The sequence below is a fragment of the Rhinoraja longicauda genome, chromosome 17 (genome assembly GCF_053455715.1).
Source record: "Rhinoraja longicauda isolate Sanriku21f chromosome 17, sRhiLon1.1, whole genome shotgun sequence".
In the NCBI taxonomy this organism is placed as follows: domain Eukaryota; kingdom Metazoa; phylum Chordata; class Chondrichthyes; order Rajiformes; family Arhynchobatidae; genus Rhinoraja; species Rhinoraja longicauda.
This window is the reverse complement of record NC_135969.1, coordinates 6398798-6422778: the sequence shown is the minus strand read 5'-3', so window position 1 is coordinate 6422778 and position 23981 is coordinate 6398798. Positions and strand designations below refer to the sequence as shown.

The 23981-nt window shown below is 50.9% G+C and overlaps 1 protein-coding gene across 1 annotated transcript in view; it reads right to left on the bottom strand.

Moving 5' to 3' along the window:
• Positions 1 to 210: 210 nt before the first annotated feature.
• Positions 211 to 23981, bottom strand: part of LOC144601581 (uncharacterized) — a 60204-nt gene continuing 36433 nt past the window's right edge. Inside the window, exons 2-6 of the mRNA XM_078413789.1 lie at positions 14106 to 14172; positions 10544 to 10579; positions 8513 to 8625; positions 4577 to 4777; positions 211 to 1520 (exon numbers count right to left, since the gene is read on the bottom strand). Coding sequence (XP_078269915.1) covers positions 1441 to 1520; positions 4577 to 4777; positions 8513 to 8625; positions 10544 to 10579; positions 14106 to 14172 — 497 coding nt within the window. The 3' untranslated portion in view covers positions 211 to 1440. The remainder of the gene's footprint in view (positions 1521 to 4576; positions 4778 to 8512; positions 8626 to 10543; positions 10580 to 14105; positions 14173 to 23981) is intronic.

The following is a 23981-nucleotide window of genomic DNA, read 5'->3' as shown; positions in this document are numbered from 1 at the left end:
CGTACAAACTCCGTACAGACGGCGCCCGTAGTCAGGATGGAACCCGAGTCCCTGGCACCATGCCGCCCATATTATTGTCAAGCAGAGCAGCCCTGGAACACACCTCAAAGGTCAAAATCGGCAACAAGGTCTGATTAAGAATATTTTAAAAAGAAGTTTATTAAAAGAAACATAAATCTGAAAAATCAAAACAGATTTTAAATTTGCGAGATCAAAAATCAGCGTAAACTAACGCAAAACATGGTGTCACCATCTTATTACTGTTAAGCTCACAGATGAAATCCAGCTTACTTGCTTACTTTACCTGAACCCAACATGTTTTTCTACATATAACCTGTTTTATGAGGCATGCCAAAAAGCTAGAATGTATCAAACAATACAAACAGTAGAACTAAAGACCTTTAACTATAATAATCTTTTCAGGAATGTAACAAGTCCTATTATTGTAAGATGACCTTTTATTCATCATTGTTAGCATGAAAGCAAGAAAATCAGATGGGAATATTTATCATTCATTTGTGCTGTTTAGCCTGAGCCCCTTTTTGAAGTTGGACTTCCCTTGAATAAGTTACCAGGCCCCACAGTCCGGATTTGTCAACATCACAGGTACAGTCAGTGACACAGCTCCAAGTCTGAGTTGGAGTTCTCTGCTTTTGCACTAACCATTAAAAATAACACGGTCGTAGAACATCTGGCCAAAAACATGGTGAAAGAGGTGGATTTAAATGAGCACTTTAAAGCCAGTAAACGAGGAAGAAAAGCAAGCCTGAGAGTTTATGCCCAGGCACCTGAAGGCAAGCACGCTGCAGTGGAGCAACTGAATCTGTGAGCCTTGTATTCAATGGGACCAAGGGTGTTGAAGAAGGCCCATAGGAAGCTATAGATGGTGTCAGGAAAAGGAATCGCCCTGGGGTAATGGGAAGTTTAGATTTGAGGCAGCAGAGTTTTAGACGTTAAGCTGCATGGAGTCTGCGTGTAAAATGTTAGGCAGGAGTGCCTTAAAGCAGCCAAGTCTGAGGGTAACAAAGAAATTAGGGTCAGGTAGGGAACTTCAGTTTGTGCTAAGGACCAAGGACCTTAATTCAGACTAGACATTATTAGGTAGAAAGACATTTCTGCTCACCATAATAGTGATGCTATTATGAGCATCACTATTATAATAGTGAGCCAGCAGTGCTGGCTCGAAGGGCTGAATGGCCTACTCCTGCACCTATTGTCTATAATGAAATTACATGACAGACATGACAGAGGCAGACAAATGTGTTAACTTCTAAAGTTGTTTTTGTTCTGACAGTACTCTTCTCTAACTTTTTCTAGCACAACTTCTGTTTAGATTTTCTCTGAACTCTCCTATCTCACCCAGCCTTGGACTTGGTTAACGAATATTGGGAGGGGTGAAAGCAGGCAGAAGCATTTCTTGGGTGTGGCTGGTGGTTTTGTTCATATTTTGGTTTGCGCTGTATTGACAAATTCTGGATTATCATTCATGCCTCCGGTCGGAACCTGCGAAGGTTGTTCACCTGTTACAATAAAAGCAAAGTAATGAAATGTTAGCATCAAATAACATCAAATAGCCTGTAAACTTTAGTTTAGTTTCAGTTTAGAGTTTAGAGATACAGCGCGGAAACATGCCCTACGGCCCACCGAGCCCGCGCCTATCTGTACATTAACACCAGCACACTAACACTACCCTACACACACTAGGGACAGTTTACATTTATACCAAGCCAATTAACCAACAAACCTATATGTCTTTGGAGTGTGCGAGGAAACCAAAGATCTCAGAGAAAACGCACGCAAGTCACGGGGAGAACGTACAAACTCCGTGCAGACAAACACACGTAGTCGGGATCGAACCGGGGTCTCTTGCGTTGTAAGGCAGTAGCTCTACCATTACGTCGCCGTGCCTCTCTGGCACAGTTGGTGTGCTATTTATTTAACTGTGCATGCGAAAGTAAGTGAAAGGGTTCAAATTTCCCCAAATTCTTCACTGTGTATTGAACCCATCAATGTAAATCATGTTTACAGGCCATTTTATGTCATGACACTTTAGAAGATAATTGGAGAATAACTGTAAACTAAGGACACATAATTAACCTCACTGCCTGTGATTTTTGGCTTACTTACTTGAGCAATCAGTAAGTAAATGGGAGTGGCGTCACCAGACCCCAAACTATACTGGACTTGTCAATGGTGGGGTGGCACAAATCTAGACTGGCTCATCAATACTCCAGGTCCTTCCCATCTCCAACCAATGGGCTTCCTCCCCAACCACCCACAATGGACGCAGACCGTCTCAGTAGCAAGTTGGTGTAGGTGCAGGCAAATATTTTACTGGCCAGGATCTTAGGATTGTATACACAACCTGTGGTCCGGATGCCTTTGAAAAGCCCCAAAAGGATTTATGCATCCAGCCACGACGACATGCACCTGAGATTTCATGCCACCCAATATCAGTGAGGATAGTCAAGTCAAGTCAAGTCAATTTATTTGTATAGCACATTTAAAAACAACCCACGTTGACCAAAGTGCTGCACATCTGACTAGGAAAAAAAGAAACATACAGTGGCAGGCAGCCAAACACAACGGCGCGGCCATCTTGAACAAAATGTTAATTCAATCACCCACAGTCCAACAATAAAAGCACTAAACAGGCACCCAAATTACCCAACCCCAAAAAAAACCCCAAAACACAGTCCAACAATAAAAGCATTAAATAGGTATTCAAATCACACACCCCAAAACCCCCAAAAACACAGTCCAACAATAAAAGCATCAAACAGGCACTCAAACCACCCAACCCCAAAAACACACAAAAAAAGAAACATCCATCAAAGAAACATCCATCACAGTGAGTCTCCTCCTCCAGTCCTCTCTCTCCTCACTGTGATGGAAGGCCACAATGTCTTTCCCTTCTCCTGCTGTCCTCGCCCGCAGTCAGGTTGTTGTGGTTGCAGGCCGCGCCGGACGGTCCTCAGCGGGCCAAGCCTAAGGCGCGTCGCAGCCGCTCCCGCAGCCTCCGAAGACGGCCGGCTCCGCCGATGATAAGTCCGATCCGGGGCGGGCGAACACGCTGCTGCCGCTGTTGCTGCACGTCGGGGCGGTCGTGGCTCCCGACATTGAAGCCCCCGCCCAGCAGAGAAATATCCCGCGGCATATCTTAGGCCGCGCCGGACGGTGAAATGTCCGCGACCCAAGCCCCGCGATCTGGGGTGGGCGAACACGCTGCCGCTGCCGGAGCTCCCGATGTCGGCATCCACGCGGCCCGAGCCTAAGGCGAGTCGCAGCCGCTCCCGCAGCCTCCGAAGACGGCCGGCTCCGGTGGTGGTAAGTCCGATCCGCGGGCTCTGCGAACCAGAGCCCTGGAGGCCGCCAGCTCCAGGAGTTGGGCCGATGGTAGGCCGCAGCAGGAACGGAGACACGGCCCAGAAAACAAAGGTCGGGTCTCCGTTCTGAAGGGACACATATTTACAGTGTTACAGTTTCCCCCTCCCCCCCACATACACACATAGTACACAAACACAAAAACACCACATCACAACTACAATTAAGACCAAAAAAAACAACAAAAACACAAAGACAAATGGACCGCAGGTGAGCGGCAGCTGCTAGGGCAGTGCCGCCATTTTGGATAGGCTACATCCTCCGCAAGGAAGGGCCCCATATCTGAGGAAGGGTGGGCCGGCTCTGGAGAGGGTCCACGCGAGGTTTACGAGAACGATCCCAGGAATGATTGGGTTGACGTATGATGAGCGTTTGACGGCACTGGGCCTGTACTCGCTGGAGTTTAGAAGGATGAGGGGGGGGGGGGGGGGGGGACCCTCATTGAAACTTACCGAATGGTGAAAGGCTTGGATAGAGTGGATGTGGAGAGGATGTTTCCACTAGTGGGAGAGTCTAGGACTAGGGCTCACAGCCTCAGCATAAAAGGACAGACATACCTTTGGAAAGATGAGGAGGGATTTCTTTAATTAGAGGGCGGTGAATCTGTGGAATTCATTGCCACAGAAGGCTGTGGAGGCCAAGTCAATGGATATTTTTAATGCGGAGATTTACAGATTCTTGATTCGTAAGGGTGTCAGGGGTTATGGGGAGGAGGCAGGAGAATGGAGTTGAGAGGGAATTATAGATCAGCCATGATTGAATGGCAGAGTAGACTTAATCGGCTGAATGTCCTAATTTTGCTCCTACAAATTATGAACCTATGAACAGCCCTGCGGTATAAATATGAATTTATCTGATTTCAAGTAACCTTTACATTCCCTTTCTCTCCTTCCCTCCCCATGCTAGTCATCCTGCCAGTTTCACTGTTCAAATCCCTTTCTTATCACCTCTTCCACAGCCAACAATGGACCTTTGTGGGCTTCACCTATCCTGAGTTATCGGTGCGGGCTCTGATTTGTTCCGAACCTTTTCCCTCCTCTAAGTTTCCCCCCTCCCAGAGTCTCAGTCTGAACAAGGGTCTCCAACCGAAACGTCACCCATTCCTTCTCTCCGGAGATGCTGCCTGTCCCGCTGAGTTACCCCAGCATTTTGTGTCTGTCGATCTGGACATGGTTGTGCAACATTTATTTACCAAATGCTGCCTGATTGTATGGAGGTGGCTGTGCTTGGCCTGCCTGTGGGTAAGCATAGGAGCAAGGGGTCGCATTCATGGCCAGTTGTGCAGGAGACAGTTGAAGAGGCGCTGGCTGGTACCCCTGGAAGCCTGGATACATCAACACAGGTTGTCCATAGCCCATCGGCAGCACAGTTGCAGCAGTGGTGTTGACAACAGCTGAAAGACAAGAGGAGACCAACATTAATTAAATGAAAGGAACTATCCCCGGCCAAAAGTTATCTGACAATGTTTGGTTGGAATATGCAAGCAAAATCTCGCATAATCACTGTCGAGATGCCTGACCAGTGCATTCTGTGGCAATAGATTTGAGGCCAATGAGTTTATAGAAAATCACAGAATTAAGTGCAAGCTCATTAAGTGCAACCATCTTGTGGCAGCTTCTTTACAATAGAATTCCTAATTAGGGCCTTGTCCCACTTAGGCATTTTTTTAGGCGACTGCCGGTGACTGCAATAGTCTACGACAATGTCTACGACAAGCTACAACAACCTACCACCTAGTGACGTCAAGCTACGGCAAGCTACCGACAGCCAGCGACCCAATCGTCACGACTCAGGACGTCCACCTACGACCGCACCTACGACAACCTACGACCGCACAGGTGGCAACCTACGACAACCGAAGTCAACCTACGTCTACCCGCGACAAGCTACGACCGTGTCGGCGACAACTGAAGACAATTCACGTCATTTTGGCCTCCGGTTCTGACGCCGGTACCTGTTGGTTTGTTGGTTTGACGTAGGTCGTCGCCAATGGAATTCACCGAAGTCAGCACCGGGGACAACCTACGTCACCTGGCGACAACCTGGCGACAACCTACAACAGCGCCCACATCAGGAGACGTCAAGCTACGATCATTGGCGTCAAGCCAACAGTCGACGAAAATGTTTAAACATTTCAAAATCCAGCGGCGACCAGAAAAACGCTACGACTCTTTGGAGACGACTCACGGCCGTACAGGCGACACCCCGGCAACCGTGTGGCGACAGCCTAGTTGCCTGTAGACGCCTAAAACATCACCTAAATGGGACAGGGGTTCTAGGCAGCTTGGCATTCCTCCTGACTGCCAGTGGAATCTGTAGGGAGGAACTGCAGATGCTGGTTTGCACTGAAGACTCCTGTATATCGGCGAGACCAAGTGCAGGCTCGGCGATCGTTTCACTGAACACCTCAGCCTAAATCTACACTACCTCTCTGTTGCCAAACACGTTACCCCCCCCCCCTCCCATCCCCACACTGACCTTTCTGTCCTGGGCCTCCTCCATTGTCAGTGAGGCCCAGCGCTAATTGGAGGAACAGCATCTCATATTACATGTGGGCAGCTTACACGCCAGCGGTATGAATATTGACTTCTCTAACTTCAAGTAACCCTTGCTTTCCCTCTCTCTCCATCCCTACCCCATCCTAATTCTCCAACCAATCTGACTGTCCCCAGATTAAATTTTATCTGTGTGCTTCGTTGTCACCTTCCTCAAGCTTACAATGATCCATTCTACATTCTCCTTGAGCCTCGTCCCTTTGATGTCCCGTATTCACACCTTTTCTCTCTCTCCCTCTCCCCTGACTCTCAGTCTGAGGAAGGGGCTCGGCTCATTCCTTCTCTCCAGTGATGCTGCCTGTCCCGCTGAGTTACTCCAGCATTTTGTGTCTGTCTTCAATGCTAAGAGCATCTTCCACCCTGCTTTCATCCCTGCCCTGCTGTTCTCATGATGAGGGATAGGCACAGTAGGTGATACTTGCTGCGATCATCTAAGGATTGATGTATCTGGCAGTGCTGCAACTAACCCATTGTGTTGATCAATCGTCTCTCTGCTGTGTGTCGAGATTCAAGATAGCGTGACATTCGAGCCTACATAGCCGGCCTGTTTCTCTTTTGTTGCCATGTCTACATTCTGTACAGGTGGACTGTTAGCGTTCAATTGAATCAGTTCAATGGCAGCTTTGTGAACTAGTGTGTCGGAAAGTCACGGTGGCCCAGCGGTAGAGTTGCTGCCTTACAGCGAATGCAGCACCGGAGACCCGGGTTCGATCCCGACTACGGGTGCTGCCTGTACGGAGTTTGTACGTTCTCCCCGTGACCTGCGTGGGATTTCTCTGAAATCTTCGGTTTCCCCCCACATTCCAAAGACATACAGGTTTGTAGTTTAATTGGCTTGGTAAATGTAAACATGGTCCCTATTGGGTGTAGGGTAGTGCTAATGTGCGGGGATCGCTGGTCGGCGTAGACCCGGTGGGCCGAAGGGCCTGTTTCAGTGCTATATCTCTAAACCAAACTAAAGAACTGCAGATGTTGGTTTAAATCGAAGATAGTACACCAGCACTATCAGCCTGAAGAAGGGTCTCGACCCGAAACATCACCCATTCCTTCTCTCCAGAGATGTTGCCTGTCCCGCTGAGTTACTCCAACATTTTGTGTCTAGCTTAGTGAACTCTTTTGTTTGCACTGCCTCTTGTTGTTTGGAATATTCCTTTTAGTTATGTGCAGCTCCTTCATACACAGGTTTGTAGGTTAATTGGCTTCTGTAAAATTGTAATTTGTCCCTAGCGTGTGTAGGATAATGTAAGTGTGCAGGGATTGCTGGTCGTGGTAAAGACTGTGTTTCCGCGCTGTATCTCTGACCTAAACTAATCGAAGCTGTAAAGTGCTTGGAATGACCAATGCAGGCCTCTTTTCTTCTTTCAGAAGAACCATTCATAAGTTTTGTGAGGTATTGGCAAAGTCCCTTCAAGATTCAAACACTCAAAGTTTAGCAACAATGGAAGGAAGGCATCAGGATGCAGTCTTCCATCAACACATTGAAGTGGCCTGTGTCCCACCATGTCCATGCAGCCAATCTTAAGCAGATGCCCACAGGCTGAAAAATGGCTCAAGTCAAGATTTTGTTCTCAAATACTCTTCTGCCCACAGCCTTGGCCTCGATGGGGGCTAGTCAAATGCCGCAGTATTGGATTTTGAGTGACTTTGCCCACAGAAGTGTTCCTAGACGCCACACGGGGTGATGGACTGCAAGATGGCTACCGAACATGCCGACTCTTTGTGTGCTGGTCCCAGAAGAGGATTTACCAGAAGATGTCAATCCATCTTCTCCCTTCTCCAATCGGGCAAGAGGTACAGAAGTGTGAAAACGCACACCTCCAGATTCAGGGACAGTTTCTTCCACAGCTGTTATCAGGCAACTGAGCCATCCCATCACCAACGAGAGAACGGGTCCTGACCTCCCATCTACCTCATTGAAGACTCTTGGACTATCTTTAATGGAACTTACTGGACTTTATCTTGCACTAAAGATTATTCTCTTTATTGTATATCTGTTCACTGTGGGCATCATGATGGTAATCATGCATCGTCTATTTGCTGAATGGATAACAGGCGACACAAAGCCTTTTCACTGTCCTTTGGTACATAAACGAAACACACTGAACACTAAGCACTATCATCTGACACAATTACAATTGCTTCATGCTTTTAAATCTCTGTTCCACTTGTAAATAAACTGTATTCTACACTCCAAAGGTATTTATTTCACAAAATGCTGGAGTAACCCAGCGGGTCAGGCAGCCTCTCAGGAGAGAAGGAATGGGTGACGTTTCGGGTCGAGACCCTTCTTCAGACTAAAGAAACGTCACCCATTCCTTCTCTCCTGAGATGCTGCCTGAACCGCTGAGTTACTCCAGCATTTTGTGAAATAAATACCTTCGATTTGTACCAGCATCTGCAGTTATTTTCTTACATATTCTGCACTCCGGTATTTTTCTTTGTTCTATCGTTTGTGCTTACTTTTGGCTTGACTGTATTCAAGGATGGTGTTATCTGATTCGATTGCATGGCACATAAGCACTGTACCTCAGGGCAGGTGACAATAATAAACCACAGCCAGAACAGTTACTCACCCCTTTGGCGAGGTGTGGGTCTGTTAAGGGCCCAGCAGCAGCACCATACTAGCAGTGCAACCACAATGATGCCCCCCACCACTCCAACTACAACTCCAATTATTATCTTATACCTACGGAAAATAGAAGGGAAGATTAATTAAAATGAGAGGAAATGGGAGGCCTGGACAGAGTGGATGTGGGGAGGATGTTACCACCAGTGGGAGAGTCCAGGACCAGAGGTCATAGCCCCAGAATGAAAGGAAATTCCTTCAGGAAGGAGATGAGGAGGAATGTCTTCAGTCAGAGGGTGGTGAATCTGTGGAATTCTTTGCCTCAGAAGGCTGTGGAGGCCAAGTCAATGGATATATTTAAGGCAAAGATGGATAGCTTCTTGATTAGTACAAGTGTCGGGGGTTATGGGGAGAAGGCAGGAGAATGGGGTCAGGAGGGAGGGATAGATCAGCCATGATTGAATGGGGGAGTAGACTTGATGGGCCGAATGGCCTAGTTCTGCTCCTATCACATGAACTGATGAACATAAAATGCTGAAGAGAGAGAGTGGAGCCACAATGCTGCCCAGTGGACCATCACTCACTTGGTCATTGGGATGGGCAAGGTGTGGGTACTTAAACTCCCGTGGTTTTGTTTTTGGGTTGAGAGCAAGGCTGAGCATAAGTAAAGAGTTGGGATGGGCTGTTGGTCCAAAGGAACTAGACCTTACACCGAAGCATCTCTGGATAAGTGCTGCCAGAGAGCTCTTGCAATTGAGGCAGATGGACCTTGTTGTCCCATCCTCCTCAGTATCTCCTCACCACACCTGCTCTTCTGCCTCGTGTGGGAAGGAACTGCAGTTGCTGATTTAAACCGAAGACAGACACAACAAGCTGGAGGAACTCAGTGGGACAGGCAGCATCTCTGGAGAGAAGGAACGGGTGACGTTTCGGGTCTGAAGAAGGGTCTCGACCCAAAACGTCACCCATTCCTTCTCTCCAGAGATGCTGCCTGTCCCACTGAGTTACTCCAGCTTTTTGTGTCTATCTGCTCTTGTGCCTTCATGTCTTTCTTGGCGTTCTGCCCTGCTGAGCAATGAAAAACTCTCTATTGACCTCATCGGTGACCCTCGGGCTCTCTGTGATCGGACTTTACTGGTTTTGCCTTGCACAAAATGTTATTCGCTTATCATGTATCTGCACACTGTGAATGGCTCGATTGTAATCGTGAATTGTCTTTCCGCTGGCAGGTTAGCACACGACAAAAGCTTTTCACTGTACCTCGGTACGCGGGACAACAAACTAAGCTGAAGTGGGCCTGCCTCCCCTGCCACAGGGCAGTGTGCAGAGGGCAGCGGTGCTCCTGCAAACTCCATGGGGATTATGCTGAAGCACATCTCCAGGCAGGTGGGCACCGGCTGCAGTGGTGGGGGGTTGTTGCTGGGTCACTCTGGGTGACTGCAGTAGGTGGGGGGGTTGCTGCTGGGTCACTCTGGGCGGCTGCAGTAGGTGGGGGGGTTGCTGCTGGGTCACTCTGGGTGACTGCAGTAGGTGGGGGGGTTGCTGCTGGGTCACTCTGGGTGACTGCAGTAGGTGGGGGGGTTGCTGCTGGGTCACTCTGGGTGACTGCAGTAGGTGGGGGGGTTGCTGCTGGGTGACTCTAGTCCCCCCCCCCCCAATCTTTGCACATCCCCAATCCTGTCCACTCGCCCCTTCAGCTTCATGTTTCATGTGTCTTGTGTTTTATGGCTGTTGGCAGATCAATTTCCCTCCTGGGATAAATAAAGTCCCACCACATCGTGTTGTATGGGGGGATGGGGAGATGGCCGGAACGGGGTACTGATTGTTAATGATCAACCATGATCACAATGAATGGCGGTGCTGGCTCGAAGGGCCAAATGGCCTCCTCCTGCACCTATTGTCTATTGTCTATTGTATTGTATTGCTATTGTAAAGAATGTATTGTTTTGCCTGTACATATTTTTTACGTCTAAAATATACCTTTGAAGATGATAAGCAAACTCTGATATACTTATCTATTTTTGAAAGATCTTTTTACCTGGCCGATATCCATGTGGCGATGTCTTCAACGTAACTAGGCATAAAAAATAAACATTAAAAATTTTTAAAGAATTATACTGCTCAGAATAATAATAATAATAATAATAATAATAATAATAATAATAATATTCATTTATTGTCATTGCAACGAGTACAACAAAATTAAAAAATAGCCAATCCTGACGGTGCATACAAACATATATGCAATAAATGCAAAAACAAATAAATACATAAATACAATTAAATACAATTATATTAAGTACAAGATTTTTTAACGGTGTTGCCTAGTGCAAAGGTAGTGTTCAGTTCTCGTATGGCCCTGGGGTAAAAACTGTTCTTAAGTCTGTTTGTTCGGGATTTGATCGACCTGAAACGTCGACCAGAGGGCAGATGAACAAACAGACGGTGGCCGGGGTGGGATGGATCTTTTATTATTTTGCCTGCTCTACTGAGGCAGCGTAGTCTGAATAGGTGCTCCAGGGAGGGCAGTGAGCAGCCGATGATCTTCTGGGCCGTCGTGATGACCCTCTGAAGGGCCTTCCTGTCCTTTTCTGAGCAGCTGGCATACCATGTGGTTATACAGTATGCCAGCACACTCTCGATGGAGCAGCGATAGAAGGACAACATGAGCTTCTCCTGCAGGTTGGTTTTCCTGAGGATCCTCAGGAAGTGGAGTCTCTGCTGTGCCTTCTTTACTGTGGTGATGGTGTTGGTAGACCAGGTAAGATCCTCTGCGATATGCGTACCCAGGAACCTGAAAGCTGGTACCCTTTCCACACAGACCCCATTGATGTAGAGTGGGTCGTAATCTCCACTGGTTTTTCTAAAGTCAATTATAAGTTCCTTTGTTTTGGAGGAGTTCAGGACCAGATTGTTCACTGAACACCATGCTGCCAGCCTTTGGATTTCATCCCTATAGGCTGTCTCATCTCCTTCTGAGATGAGTCCAACCACAGTCGTGTCATCCGCGAACTTGATGATGGTGTTGGTGGGATGGGTGGGGGCGCAGTCGTGAGTGTAGAGGGAGTAAAGGATGGGGCTCAACACACAGCCCTGTGGTGAGCCGGTGCTCAGTGTAATGGTGGAGGAGAGGTGAGGGCCTATTTTGACGGTCTGGGGGCGGTTGGTCAGGAAGTCCTTGATCCATTGGCAGATGGTTTGGGAAAATCCAAGGTCGGAAAGTTTGGTGACCAGTCTGCTCGGGATGACCGTGTTAAAGGCAGAGCTGAAGTCGAGGAAGAGCATCCTCACATAGCTCCCCTGGTGTTCAAGGTGGGTCAGTGCAGTGTGAAGAGCAGTGTCGATGGCATCCCCTGTAGACCTATTTGCTCTGTAGGCAAACTGGTGTGGGTCGAAGGTGGGTGGGAGGCTGGCTTTGATGTGCTGCAGGACCAGTCTCTCGAAGCACTTTGTGATGACCGGTGTGAGTGCTACCGGACGGTAGTCGTTAAGACCGCTGATGACAGACTTTTTCGGCAGTGGGATGATTGTGGCGGACTTCAGGAAGCCTGATGGCAAAGGAGAAAGAAGCTATTCCGGAGTCTGGTGGTGTGCACATTCAAGCTTCTGAATCTTTTTGTCCGCTGAGAGCACATAGGAGGAATGTCCAGGGTGGGACAAGTCTTTGATTATGTTGGGAACTTTTCCGATACATCATGAAGTGTAAATGGTGGAGAGTTTGATCTGTGCGATGGACTCGACTACATTGTCATAAAATGGAGATGGGATCAACACTCAGCGTGTTGGAAAATGTTATGAAAAATATTGCCTCTGTGTACCTAAACTGTGCAAACCTCCACAGCCCAATGCTTCAGACAAAGAAAATGTTATTCATGGAAATTGATTAAAATAAGTTAACATTCATTTTAATCAGGGAGTATTTTGGAATTCTATTAAAGAAAATCAGAATAGAATAAATTCTAAGGTTAAATAATTCTTGTCATTATCGTTTTGAAATATAGAGTGTGATTACACAAGGTCTTACTCCAGGCTTGGAAATAGTATTACAAAGAAAACTATGGGCACATGATGTGGACAGTGGTGCTCCACAGTCATCGGTGCTGGGACGCTCGATGGTGATTATAAACAACAATGTAGATGGATTGGTTCGTCAGTTTGCAAATGGCACAAAATTTGGAGTTGCAAACAGTGAAGACGTGCTCTGCGATATAGTTATATTTAACTTTCCTGTCCATGTCTGCTATGGGTTTAATTAGTAAGAGCAAAAAGTTTACTGAATACTGGAAATTTGGAATCAAAACAGAAAATACTGGAAACACTCAGCGGACTGATTTTGTGGCTGCTAACAATACTTGGTTTTAAAGGTACTTTGTAGATTTCGGTCTTATTGTGTTGGTAACTGTTTCAATATCAATCAATTGAATGTAAAGCAATCATTAGCCCTACATGAATTCAATTAGAAAATTATATTGTTTACCTCAAATGTTTATGTGATTTGTGAATTCAGTAAAGGCTAATTTCCATTACCTGAATAGCCATACTGCAGGCACTGTTTGTACAATAAAATGCTCTGCCTGGATATTTAAAAAATAAAAAATAAAATAATTTTTAAAAAAGGAAAAAAAAGTAACTAGGCATGACTGTGGCGTAGCTACTGTACATCTGTACTCCTTTAGTGGAAGCATTTGCTAACAGCTTTTGTTATGCTGATAGTCTGACCCAGAGTGGAGGTATAAATTAAAACTGCTGCTTTAATTAAATCATCACAAGTATGATTTGGGGGTTATAAATTAAGAGTGGAGAGAGGGGGAGGGGGAGGGAGATGGAGAGAGAGAGAGGGGGGGGGAGAGGGGGAGAGACAGAGAGAGACAGAGAGAGGGGGGAGAGAGGGGGAGAGGGAGGGCAATGAAGAGAGAGAGGGAGGAGGGAAAGATGGAGAGGGAGAGAGGAAGGGAGAGGAGAGGGAGAGAAGGAGAGAGGGGGAGGAGGGGGGAGAGGGAGGGAGAGGGAGGGAGAGAGAGAGAGAGAGAGAGAGGGAGGGAGAGAGAGAGAGAGAGAGGGAGGGAGAGGGAGGGAGGGAGAGGGGGGGGGGGAGAGAGAGAGAGAGAGAGAGAGAGTTGCTGAGCTAAGGGTTAAAGTGTTGGAAGGGGCACTTTGCAACAATTATAGTGCAAGTGGTCAACATGGTGAATGCTGTGTAACTACATTTAGAATTAAAGAATAAACAATGTTGGAGTTAAAAGGGTAGCTTGCATGCCAAATGCAACCAAACTGTTTTAGATCAGACCTTTGGTAATTTCATGTAACATTGGGTGCAATACCATTAGTCAGCGCTTTCATGTATTTTACATGTGGCATTAGATTGGGTTACAATAAACTGTTCTGAATTGTGAGCCTTGCCTTATTTTCTTTGCCTAGACCAATTCAGACCAAGCTCAGAAATAAAATAACAGTGGAAGCCACAATTTAGACGTAATATATTTATAAATCTAATTCCAAAACACAGTATTTTGTAGATTTCATCCAATTCTCTGATGCAACAATTTGAACTCATAAAAACCAAAGAAGAGTCAAAGCATCCAATATTGTTGGTTACTTACTCGTGGTTAGTCTCCGTGCAGGTCACTCCGTCCCAACCCCACTTGCAGTCTACCTTGGAGGTTGCAGCTGTCAAAATAATACAGACGTTACAGAGATCTTAAATCAAATCAAATTGATCTTATGCAATAACTATTAATACAAAACTAGAAACTATCAGCCAAGCCTCTGAGTCAAATCTTTCTGGGCTTATAAATTCATAAGTCATAGGAGCAGAATTAGGCCATTCGGCCCATCGTGGCAATTCCTCCATTCCATCAACGGAGATGCGACCTTTACCGTGTCGTATCTCCGTTCGCGCTGCGGTCTAACACCGTGGAGTCGGCGGCCTCCAGCTGGGATCGACCTTGAAGACTCCGGTCGCAGGGCCTGGACTTACCATCTCGGAGGCTTTGTCCGTGGGCCCTGCAGACCGCAACATCGGGAGTTCGCAGGTCCCTGGCTGGCGACCAGTTTTCGGGAGCTCCAGCCGTAGCAGCTTCGACTGCCCCAGAGCGCAAGGTTTGATCGACCTGCTCGCAGGACCTTCATCGCACTGCGTGGCCTGGCCGCGGCACTTTCCATCACCCGGTGGGGGCTCAGGACCTTCATCGGCCTGCTCGGCTCGGCCCTGGGACTTTCCATCGCCTGGTGGGGGCTTCAAAAGTCGGGAGCCTCGATCGTCTCGTGGCACCACGGGAGAAGAATGAGGAGGAGATAAGACTTTTCTTTGCCTTCCATCACAGTGAGGGTGTGCCTGGAGCAATCACTGTGATGGCTGTTTGTGTTAAAATTGTAATTCTGGGCATGACAATTTCAGACTTTATCTGGTCAAAGATGATTGGGGGTATATACACATCTTCGATATGCATGAAGCATACTGTTATGCAGTTTAAGATTTTCCACCGATTGCACTGGACCAAAGCTAAGCTGGCCCAATTTACACCCAATATAGACTCCACGTGTGACCGTTGCAGGCAGAACCAAGCCACTTTAATTCACATGTTTTGGGATTGTCCTAAGTTATCTAATTTTTGGCAATTAATATTTAATATGCTCTCCCAAACTACCAATGAATCTTTGGAACCATCAGCCCCCTTGCTTTATTCGGTGTGGTAACACAAAATCTTGCATTAAATAATAATAAACAAAATCTTTTGACTTTAGCCACGATGGTGGCCAGACGACAAATCTTGATCAGATGGAAAGATTGTAACCCTCCAACATTTGCACAGTGGATTAGGGATATGTTATATTTTATTAAATTGGAGAAGATTAGGTATACTGGTAGGGAATCAGCTGATTTTTAAAAAATGTTTAGTATATTGAATGGTATTGCGGGTGGGGGGTGGTGGGTGGGGGGATACTTATCAGCATTAATGTGTTCATGCATTGAATTATCAAAGCTGTATTAATAAAAATCAGAAAAAAAACTTTGTTAAAAAAATAAATAAATTAAATTGTAATTGTGTGTCTTGTGTTCTTTATTGTTTACTGCCGGACCCTGACGTGAGAGGACGCTGGCGCTATTTGTTCGCCGCTTCTCCGTCAGGACAGTTCGTCTGTTTGTTTTTATATCATGACTGTTTTTGTAAAGCGTCTTTGAGCATTTGGAAAAGCGCTATATAAAATAAATGTTTGTTATTATTATTATTATGGCTGACCTATCTTTCCCTCTCAGCCCCATTCTCCTGCCTTCACCCCCATAACCTTTAGCGAAGCATTTCGGAGATTGACGTCTAGTCTGAGACTCTAGTGAAGGTAGGGTTGCCAACTTCCTCACTCCCAAATAGGGGACAAAGGGTAACGTCACCGCCCCGCGCCCCACGTGACCTCACCCAGCCAGCGGCCACGTGCTCCCGCTCCACCAATGGGGGCCTACACTGTCGGGGCCTACAGTGTCCAGGCCTACAGCGAGAGGCTCCCGAGCCTACAGTGTCCGGGCCTACAGCAAGAGGCTCCCGAGCCTACAGTGTCCAGGCCTACAGCGTTCGGGCCTACAGTGTCCGGGCCAACGGCACCCCCCCAGGGCCTAATTTGGGACACAGGCACGGGTGTCCTGGCTAATACGGGATAGTTGGCAACCCTAAGTGAAGTGCCATCTTATGGACCCCATGTTGAATGGGAGTTCTCGCTGCTCTCTCGCCTTGTCAAAAGAGATCCCTGAATTCCTCACCCACATCTGCTCTGTGTCCCGTAGTTCTGCTTCCGCCCCACAACTTCTTCCCTACAGCCATTAGGCTATTAAGCACAACAACCTCAAATAAGCTCTGAACATAGACTGATACTGTTATTATTGTTTGTTTGTTTTTTAATGTGTGTGTGTGTGTGTGTGTGTGTGTGTGTGTGTGTGTGTGTGCGTGCGTGTGTGTGTGTGTGTGTATATGTGTGTATGTGTGTGTGTATATGTGTGTGTGTGTGTATATGTGTGTGTGTAGGTGTGTGTATATGTATGTGTATATGTGTATGTGTGTATATCTATCTATCTATCTATCTATCTATCTATCTATCTATCTATCTATCTATCTATCTATCTATCTATCTATCTATCTATATACTACTAAAACTCAGATCTTGTGTTATATATATATATAACACTGATGTCGGCTGAATACGGCAATTCCGGCAAAACGGTGAACCGTAGCGCCACGATTTTTGTACCGCCTTAATCAGCATGCGGTTCGCTGCTGGAAAATGATATTTTTATTTAATTCGGACGCATTTTTTTTAAGTTACAGAGGTTTAAAAGTGCTGCCCCCCCCTGATTTATCGAAGTTTTGACAGAAGGGGGGCGCTGCGGTGCGGATTGTGATGTCACAATGCCCCTGTGAGATGGACTCGAGCTGACCCCCCTTCCCCCCCCCCCAGCGGTATTCAGCGTGTGACGTCACAATGCCCCTGTGCTACATTGTTGCGAAGAGCTGTCAAGTCAAGTCCATTTTATTTGTATAGCACATTTAAAAACAACCCACGTTGACCAAAGTGCTGTACATCTGATTAGGTACTAAGGAAAAAATGAAACATACAGTGGCACGCAAACAGTTCACAGCGCCTCCTCAATGAGCCTCAAACGCTAGGGAGTAGAAATAGGTTTTGAGCCTGGACTTAAAGGAGTCGATGGAGGGGGCAGTTCTGATGGGGAGAGGGATGCTCTTTCCACCCTCCCCCTCTCTCCCTCCCCCCTCCCCCCTTTCCCCCTCCCCCCCTTTCCGCCCTCCCCTTCCACCCTCCCCTCCCCTCCCCCCTCCCTCCCCCTTCCCTCCCCCCACTCCCCTTCCCCCTTCCCCCTCCCCTCCTCCCTCCACACCTCCCTCCTCCCCCCCCTCCCCCTTCCCTCCCTCCCCTTCTCCCGGTTACAATGTAAACCCTACGAGGACGGGCACAATGGGGAAAGAGGGGTACTGGGAAAAGGGGAGGTCCCCCTCCCTCCGCCCTTCCCCTCCCCCCTCCCTCCCCCTCCCCCTCTCTCCCTCCCCCTCCCCCTCTCTCCCTCCCCCCTTCCCCCCCTCCCCTTCCCCCCTTCCCCTCCCCTACCCCCTCCCTCCCCCTCCCCTCCTCCCTCCACACCTCTCTCTCTCCCCCTTCCCTCCCTCCCCTCCTCCCGGTTACAATGGAAACCCTACGAGTACGGGCCCAACGGGCACACTTGAGATGGGTGCTACAGTGAGAAGCACTATGTGACCGCGAATGTTTCAAAACAAGCACTTAAAAAGCACTTATCTCTTTTTAAAGTATATTTTTTTATTGCAAGTCACTTAACATACACAGATCAGCATTGGGCCCATATGCTCGTGGGCCACCGGGGCAAGTGTTTCGAAAAAAGCACTGAGAGTGTGTATGGGGAGAGAGAGAATGGGGGGGGGGTCTGTGAATGGGGACTGGGGACAACAGGGGTCGTTGCGGAGGGGGCTTGGTGGTGGGGGAAAGAGGGGTACTGGGAAAAGGGGAGGTCCCACTTCCCCCATCAACCCCTTCCTCCCCCCTCCTTCCCACCTCCATCCCCACTCCCTCCCCCCCTCCCTCCCCCCTCAATCCCAACCTCCATCACCACTCAGCCCCTAACTCCCCCCCTCCCTCCTTCCCTCCATCCCACCCTCCCCCACTCCCTCCCCCCTCCCTCCACCATTCCATCCCTCTCCCCCTCCCCCCTCCTTCCACCATCCCTCCACCCCTCCCGGTTACAATGGAAACCCTACAGGGACGGGCCCAACGGGGAAAGAGGGGTACTGGGAAAAGGGGAGATCCCCCTCCCTCCCCCCTTCCCCCTCCCTCCCCCCTCCCCCCTACCCCCCCCTCCCCTCTCCCCCTCCCTCCCCCTACCCCTTCACTCCCCCCTTCCCCCCTCCCCTCCCTCCCCCCTCCTCCCTCCCTCCCCCTTCCCTCCCTCCCCTCCTCCCGGTTACAATGGAAACCCTACGAGGACGGGCCCAACGGGGAAAGAGGGGTACTGGGAAAAGGGGAGATCCCCCTCCCTCCCTCCCTCCCCCCTCCCTCCCCCCTCACTCCCCCTTACCTCCCCCCTACCCCCCTCCCTCCCCTCTCCCTCCCTCCTCCCCCCTTCCCCCCTCCCCTCCCCCTCCCCTCCCCTCCTCCCTCCACACCTCCCTCCTCCCTCCCTCCCCCTCCCCTCCCTCCCCTCCTCCCGGTTACAATGGAAACCCTACGAGCACGGGCCCAATGGGGAAAGAGGGGTACTGGGAAAAGGGGAGGTCCCCCTCCCTCCCCCCTCACTCCCTTCTCCCTCCCCCCTCCCTCCCCCTCCCCTTCCCCCCTCCCTCCCCTTCCCCCCTCCCCTCCCTCCCCCTCCCCCCTACCCCCTTCCCTCCCCTCTCCCTCCCTCCCTTCCCCCCTCCCCTCCCCCCCTCCCTCCCCCTCCCCTCCCCCCTCCACACCTCCCTACTCCCTCCCTCCCCCTTCCCTACCCCCACTCCCCTCCCGGTTACAATGGAAACCCTACGAGGACGGGCCCAACGGGCACACTTGTTCTAGTATACTATTAAAACTCAGATCTTGTTTATATATTTTTTTGGGTTTGACCTGAATATACCGTATATTTATACGTAACAGCGATTGCAGCAAAACGGCCGACCGTAGCACGACGGTTTTCACACCGCCTCAATCGCCAATCTCGCGCTCGCTCGGCCGTGATATTTTCATTTAATTTGGTCGCGTGTTTTTTAAGTTACAGAGGTTTTAAAGCGCTGCCCCCCCCCTTTTTCAGGGGGGCGCTGCGGTGCAGATTTAGTTTTCAGCTTGTGGCTTGTGACGGCTACATTTGTTTCGAAAGTTTCCAGAAAAGGATTTAGTTTTCAGCTTGTGACGGCTACATTGTTTCGAAAAGCTTCCAAGTAGTCTTTTTTGTTATTGCAAGTCAAGTCAAGTCAAGTCAAGTCAGTTTTATTTGTATAGCACATTTAAAAACAACCCACCTTGACCAAAGTGCTGCACATCTGATTAGGAAAAAAAAAAAAAAGAAGGCTATAGTGGTCACTTGACATACACAGATCAGGAGGACGGGCCCAACGGGCACACTTGGAGAGTAAGAGTGGGGCTGGGGGAGGATAGAATGGGGGGTGTTGGGTAGTCTTTTTTGTTATTGCAAGTCAAGTCAAGTCAAACGGCTACATTGTTTTGAAAAGTTTCCAGAAAAGCACTGATTGTTTTGTTATTGCAAGTCAAGTCAAGTCAATTATATTTGTATAGCACATTTAAAAACAACCCATGTTGACCAAAGTGCTGCACATCTGATCAGGAAAAAAAAAAAAAAAAGAAGGCTATAGTGGTCACTTGACATACACAGATCAGGAGGACGGGCCCAACGGGCACACTTCGAGAGTAAGAGCGGGGCTGGGGGAGGAGAGAATGGGGTGTGTGGGGATGGGCCCAACGGGCCATCTTTTCTAGTCTATCTATCTATCTATCTATCTATATACTACTAAAACTCAGATCTTGAAAATATATATATATATATTACACTGATGTCGGCTGAATACGGCAATTCCGGCAAAACGGTGAACCGTAGCGCCACGATTTTGTACCGCCTCAATCAGCATGCGGTTCGCTGCTGGAAAATGATATTTTTATTTAATTCGGACAGAGGTTTAAAAGTGCTGCCCCCCCTGATTTATCGAAGTTTTGACAGAAGGGGGGCGCTGCGGTGCGGATTTATTCTTCATTGTGATGTCACAATGCCCCTGTGAGATGAACTCGAGCAGACCCCCCCTTCCCCCCCCGTGGTATTCAGCGTGTGACGTCACAATGCCCCTGTGCCCCTCCCTCCCCCTTCCCCCCTCCCCCTCCCCTACCTCCCCCCTCCCTCCCCCTACCCCTCTCCCTCCCCCCTCCCCCCTCCCCCCCTTTCCGCCATCCCCTTCCCCCCTCCCTCCCCTCCTCCCTCCTCCCTCCCTCCCCCTCCCCTACCTCCCCCCTCCCCCCCTTCCCCTCTCCCTCCCCCCTCCCCCCCTTTCCGCCCTCCCCTTCCCCCCTCCCTTCCCCCTCCCTCCCCTCCTCCCTCCTCCCTCCCTCCCCCTTCCCTCCCTCCCCTCCTCCCGGTTTCAGCGTGTGACGTCACAATGCCCCTGTGCCCCTCCCTCCCCCTTCCCCCCTCCCCTCCCCTACCTCCCCCTCCCTCCCCCTCCCCCCTTCCCCCTCCCCCCTTTCCCCCCTCCCCCCCTTTCTGCCCTCCCCTTCCCCCCTCCCTCCTCCCTCCCTCCCCCTCCCCTACCTCCCCCCTCCCCCTCTCCCTCCCCCCTCCCCCCTTCCCCCCTCCCCCCTTTCCCCCCTCCCCCCCTTTCCGCCCTCCCCTTCCCCCCTCCCTTTCCCCCTCCCTCCCCTCCTCCCTCCTCCCTCCCTCCCCCTTCCCTCCCTCCCCTCCTCCCGGTTACAATGGAATCCCTACGAGGACGGGCCCAACGGGGAAAGAGTGGTACTGGGAAAAGGGGAGAGCCCCTCCCTCCCCCCTTCCCCCTACCATCCCCCCTCCCTCCCCCCCTACCCCCCCCTCCCCTCTCCCCCTCCCTCCCCCCTCCCTCCCCCCTCCCTCCCCCTCACCCCTACTCCCTCACTCCCCCCTCCCCCCCTTCCCCCCTCCCCTCCCCCCTCCCCTCCCCCCCTCCCTCCCCCCTCCACACCTCCCTCCTCCCTCCCTCCCCCTTCCCTCCCTTCCCTCCCTCCCCCTTCCCTCCCTCCCCTCCTCCCGGTTACAATGGAAACCCTACGAGGACGGGCCCAACGGGGAAAGAGGGGTACTGGGAAAAGGGGAGTTCCCCCATCCTCCCCCCTCCCTCCCCCCTCCCTCCACCTCCCCCCTTCCCCCCCTTCCCCCCTCCCCTCCCCCCCATTCCCTCCCCTGCTCCCTCCACACCTCCCTCCTCCCTCCCTCCCCCTCCCTCCCCGCCTCCCGGTTACAATGGAAACCCTACGAGGACGGGAACAACGGGGAAAGAGGGGTACTGGGAAAACAGGTGGTCCCCCTCCCCCCTCCACCCCTACCCCCTTCCCTCCCCTCTCCCTCCCCCTTTCCCCCCTCTCCTCCCCCTCCCCTCCCCCCTCCCTCCCCCTCCCCTCCTCCCTCCACTCCTCCCTCCCTCCCCCCTCCCTCCCCGCCTCCCGGTTACAATGGAAACCCTACAAGGACGGGCACAACGGGGAAAGAGGGGTACTGGGAAAAGGGGAGGTCTTCCTCCCTCCCCCCCTTCCCTCCCCCCCTTCCCTCCCCCCTTCCCCCTCCCCTCCCTCCCCTCCCTCCCCCCTCCCTCCCCCCTACCCCCTCCCTCCCCTCTCCCTCCCCCTCCCCTCCCCTCCCCCCTCCCATCCCACAACGGGGAAAGAGGGGTACTGGGAAAACAGGTGGTCCCCCTCCCCCCTCCCTCCCCCCTCCCTCCCCGCCTCCCGGTTACAATGGAAACCCTACGAGGACGGGCCCAACGGGCCCACTTGGTCTAGTATACTACTAAAACTCAGATCTTGTGTTATATATATATATATGCGCGTAACAGCGGTTTCTCTGATTTCGTCAAAACGGTGAACCGTAGCGCCACGATTTTTGCACCGCCTTAATCACCACGCGGTTATCTGCTGCAAAATTGTTTTTTATTTAATTCGGTCGCATGTTTTTTAAGTTACAGAGGTTTTAAAGCGCTCCCCACCCCCCTAAATTATAGGGGGCGCTGTGGTGCGGATTTATTGAAGGTCTTCAGATTATGATGTCACAATGCCCCTGTGAGATGGGGGATACATTGTTGCGAATACAGGCGCTGTGGTGCGGATTTATTGAAGGTCTTCAGATTATGATGTCACAATGCCCCTGTGAGATGGGTGATACATTGTTGCGAATACAGATCGCCGTGAGAAGCACTTGGTCAAGTCAAGTCAAGTCAATTTTATTTGTATAGCACATTTAAAAACAACCCACGTTGACCAAAGTGCTGTACATCTGATTAGGTACTAAGGAAAAAAATGAAATATACAGTGGCAGGCAAACAGTTCACAGTACCTCCTCAATGAGCCTCAAACGCTAGGGAGTAGAAATAGGTTTTGAGCCTGGACTTAAAGGAGTGAATGGAGGGGGCAGTTCTGATGGGGAGAGGGATGCTGTTCCACAGTCTAGGAGCTGCAACCGCAAAAGCTCGGTAACCCCTGAGCTCGGTCCCCCATCCATGAAGGGGGACTGGGGAGGGGGACAACAGGGGTCGTTGCGGAGGGGGCTTGGTGGTGGGGGAAAGAGGGGTACTGGGAAAAGGGGAGGTCCCCCTTCCCCCCTCAACCCCTTCATCCCCCCTCCTTCCCACCTCCATCCCCACTCCCTACCCCCTCCTCCCCCTCCCTCACCAACTCCCTCCCCCCTCCCTCCCCACCTCCCTCACCCCTCCCCCATAACTCCCCCCCCTCCCTCCTTCCCTCCATCCCTCCCTCCCCCAATCCCTCCCCCCTCCCTTCCATCCCTCTCCCCCGCCCCCCTCCTTCCACCTTCCCTCCCCCCTCCCGGTTACAATGGAAATCCTACGGGGACGGGCCCAACGAGGAAAGAGGGGTACTGGGAAAAGGGGAGGTCCCCCTCCCTCCCCGTTCCCCCTCCCTCCCACTCACCCCCTACCCACCTCCCTCCTCTCCCTCCCCCCCTTCCCCCCTCCACCCCCCTCCCCTCCCTCCCCCTCCCCTCCTCCCTCCACACCTCCCTCCTCCCTCCCTCCCTCCCCCTTCCCTCCCTCCCCTCCCAGTTACAATGGAAACCCTACGAGGACGGGCCCAACGGGGAAAGAGGGGTACTGGGAAAAAGGGAGGTCCCCCTCCCTCCCGCTTCCCCTCCACCCCTCCCTCCCTACCCCTCTCCCTCCCACCTTCCCCCCTCCCCCCTCCCTCCCCCTCCCCTCCTCCCCTCCTCCCTCCACACCTCCCTCCTCCCCCCTTCCCTCCCTCCCCTCCTCCCGGTTACAATGGAAACCCTACGAGGACGGGCCAATGGGGAAAGAGGGGTACTGGGAAAAGGGGAGGTCCCCCTCCCTCCCCCTTCCCCCTCCCCTCCCCCTCCCTCTCCCCCCCTACCCCTCTCCCTCCCCTCCCCCCTTCCCCCCCTCCCCCTCCCCTCCTCCCTCCACACCTCCCTCCTCTCTCCCTCCCCCTTCCCTCCCTCCCCTCCTCCCGGTTACAATGGAAACCCTATGAGGACGGGCCCAATGGGGAAAGAGGGGTACTGGGAAAAGGGGAGGTCCCCATCCCTCCCCCCTCCCTCCCCCTTCCCCCTCCCCCCCTCCCCTCCCCCCCTCCACAACTCCCTCCTCCCTTCCCTCCCCCCCACTCCCCTCCCGGTTACAATGGAAACCCTACGAGGACGGGCCCAACGGGGAAAGAGGGGTACTGGGAAAAGGGGAGGTCCCCCTCCCTCCCCCTTCCCCCCTCCC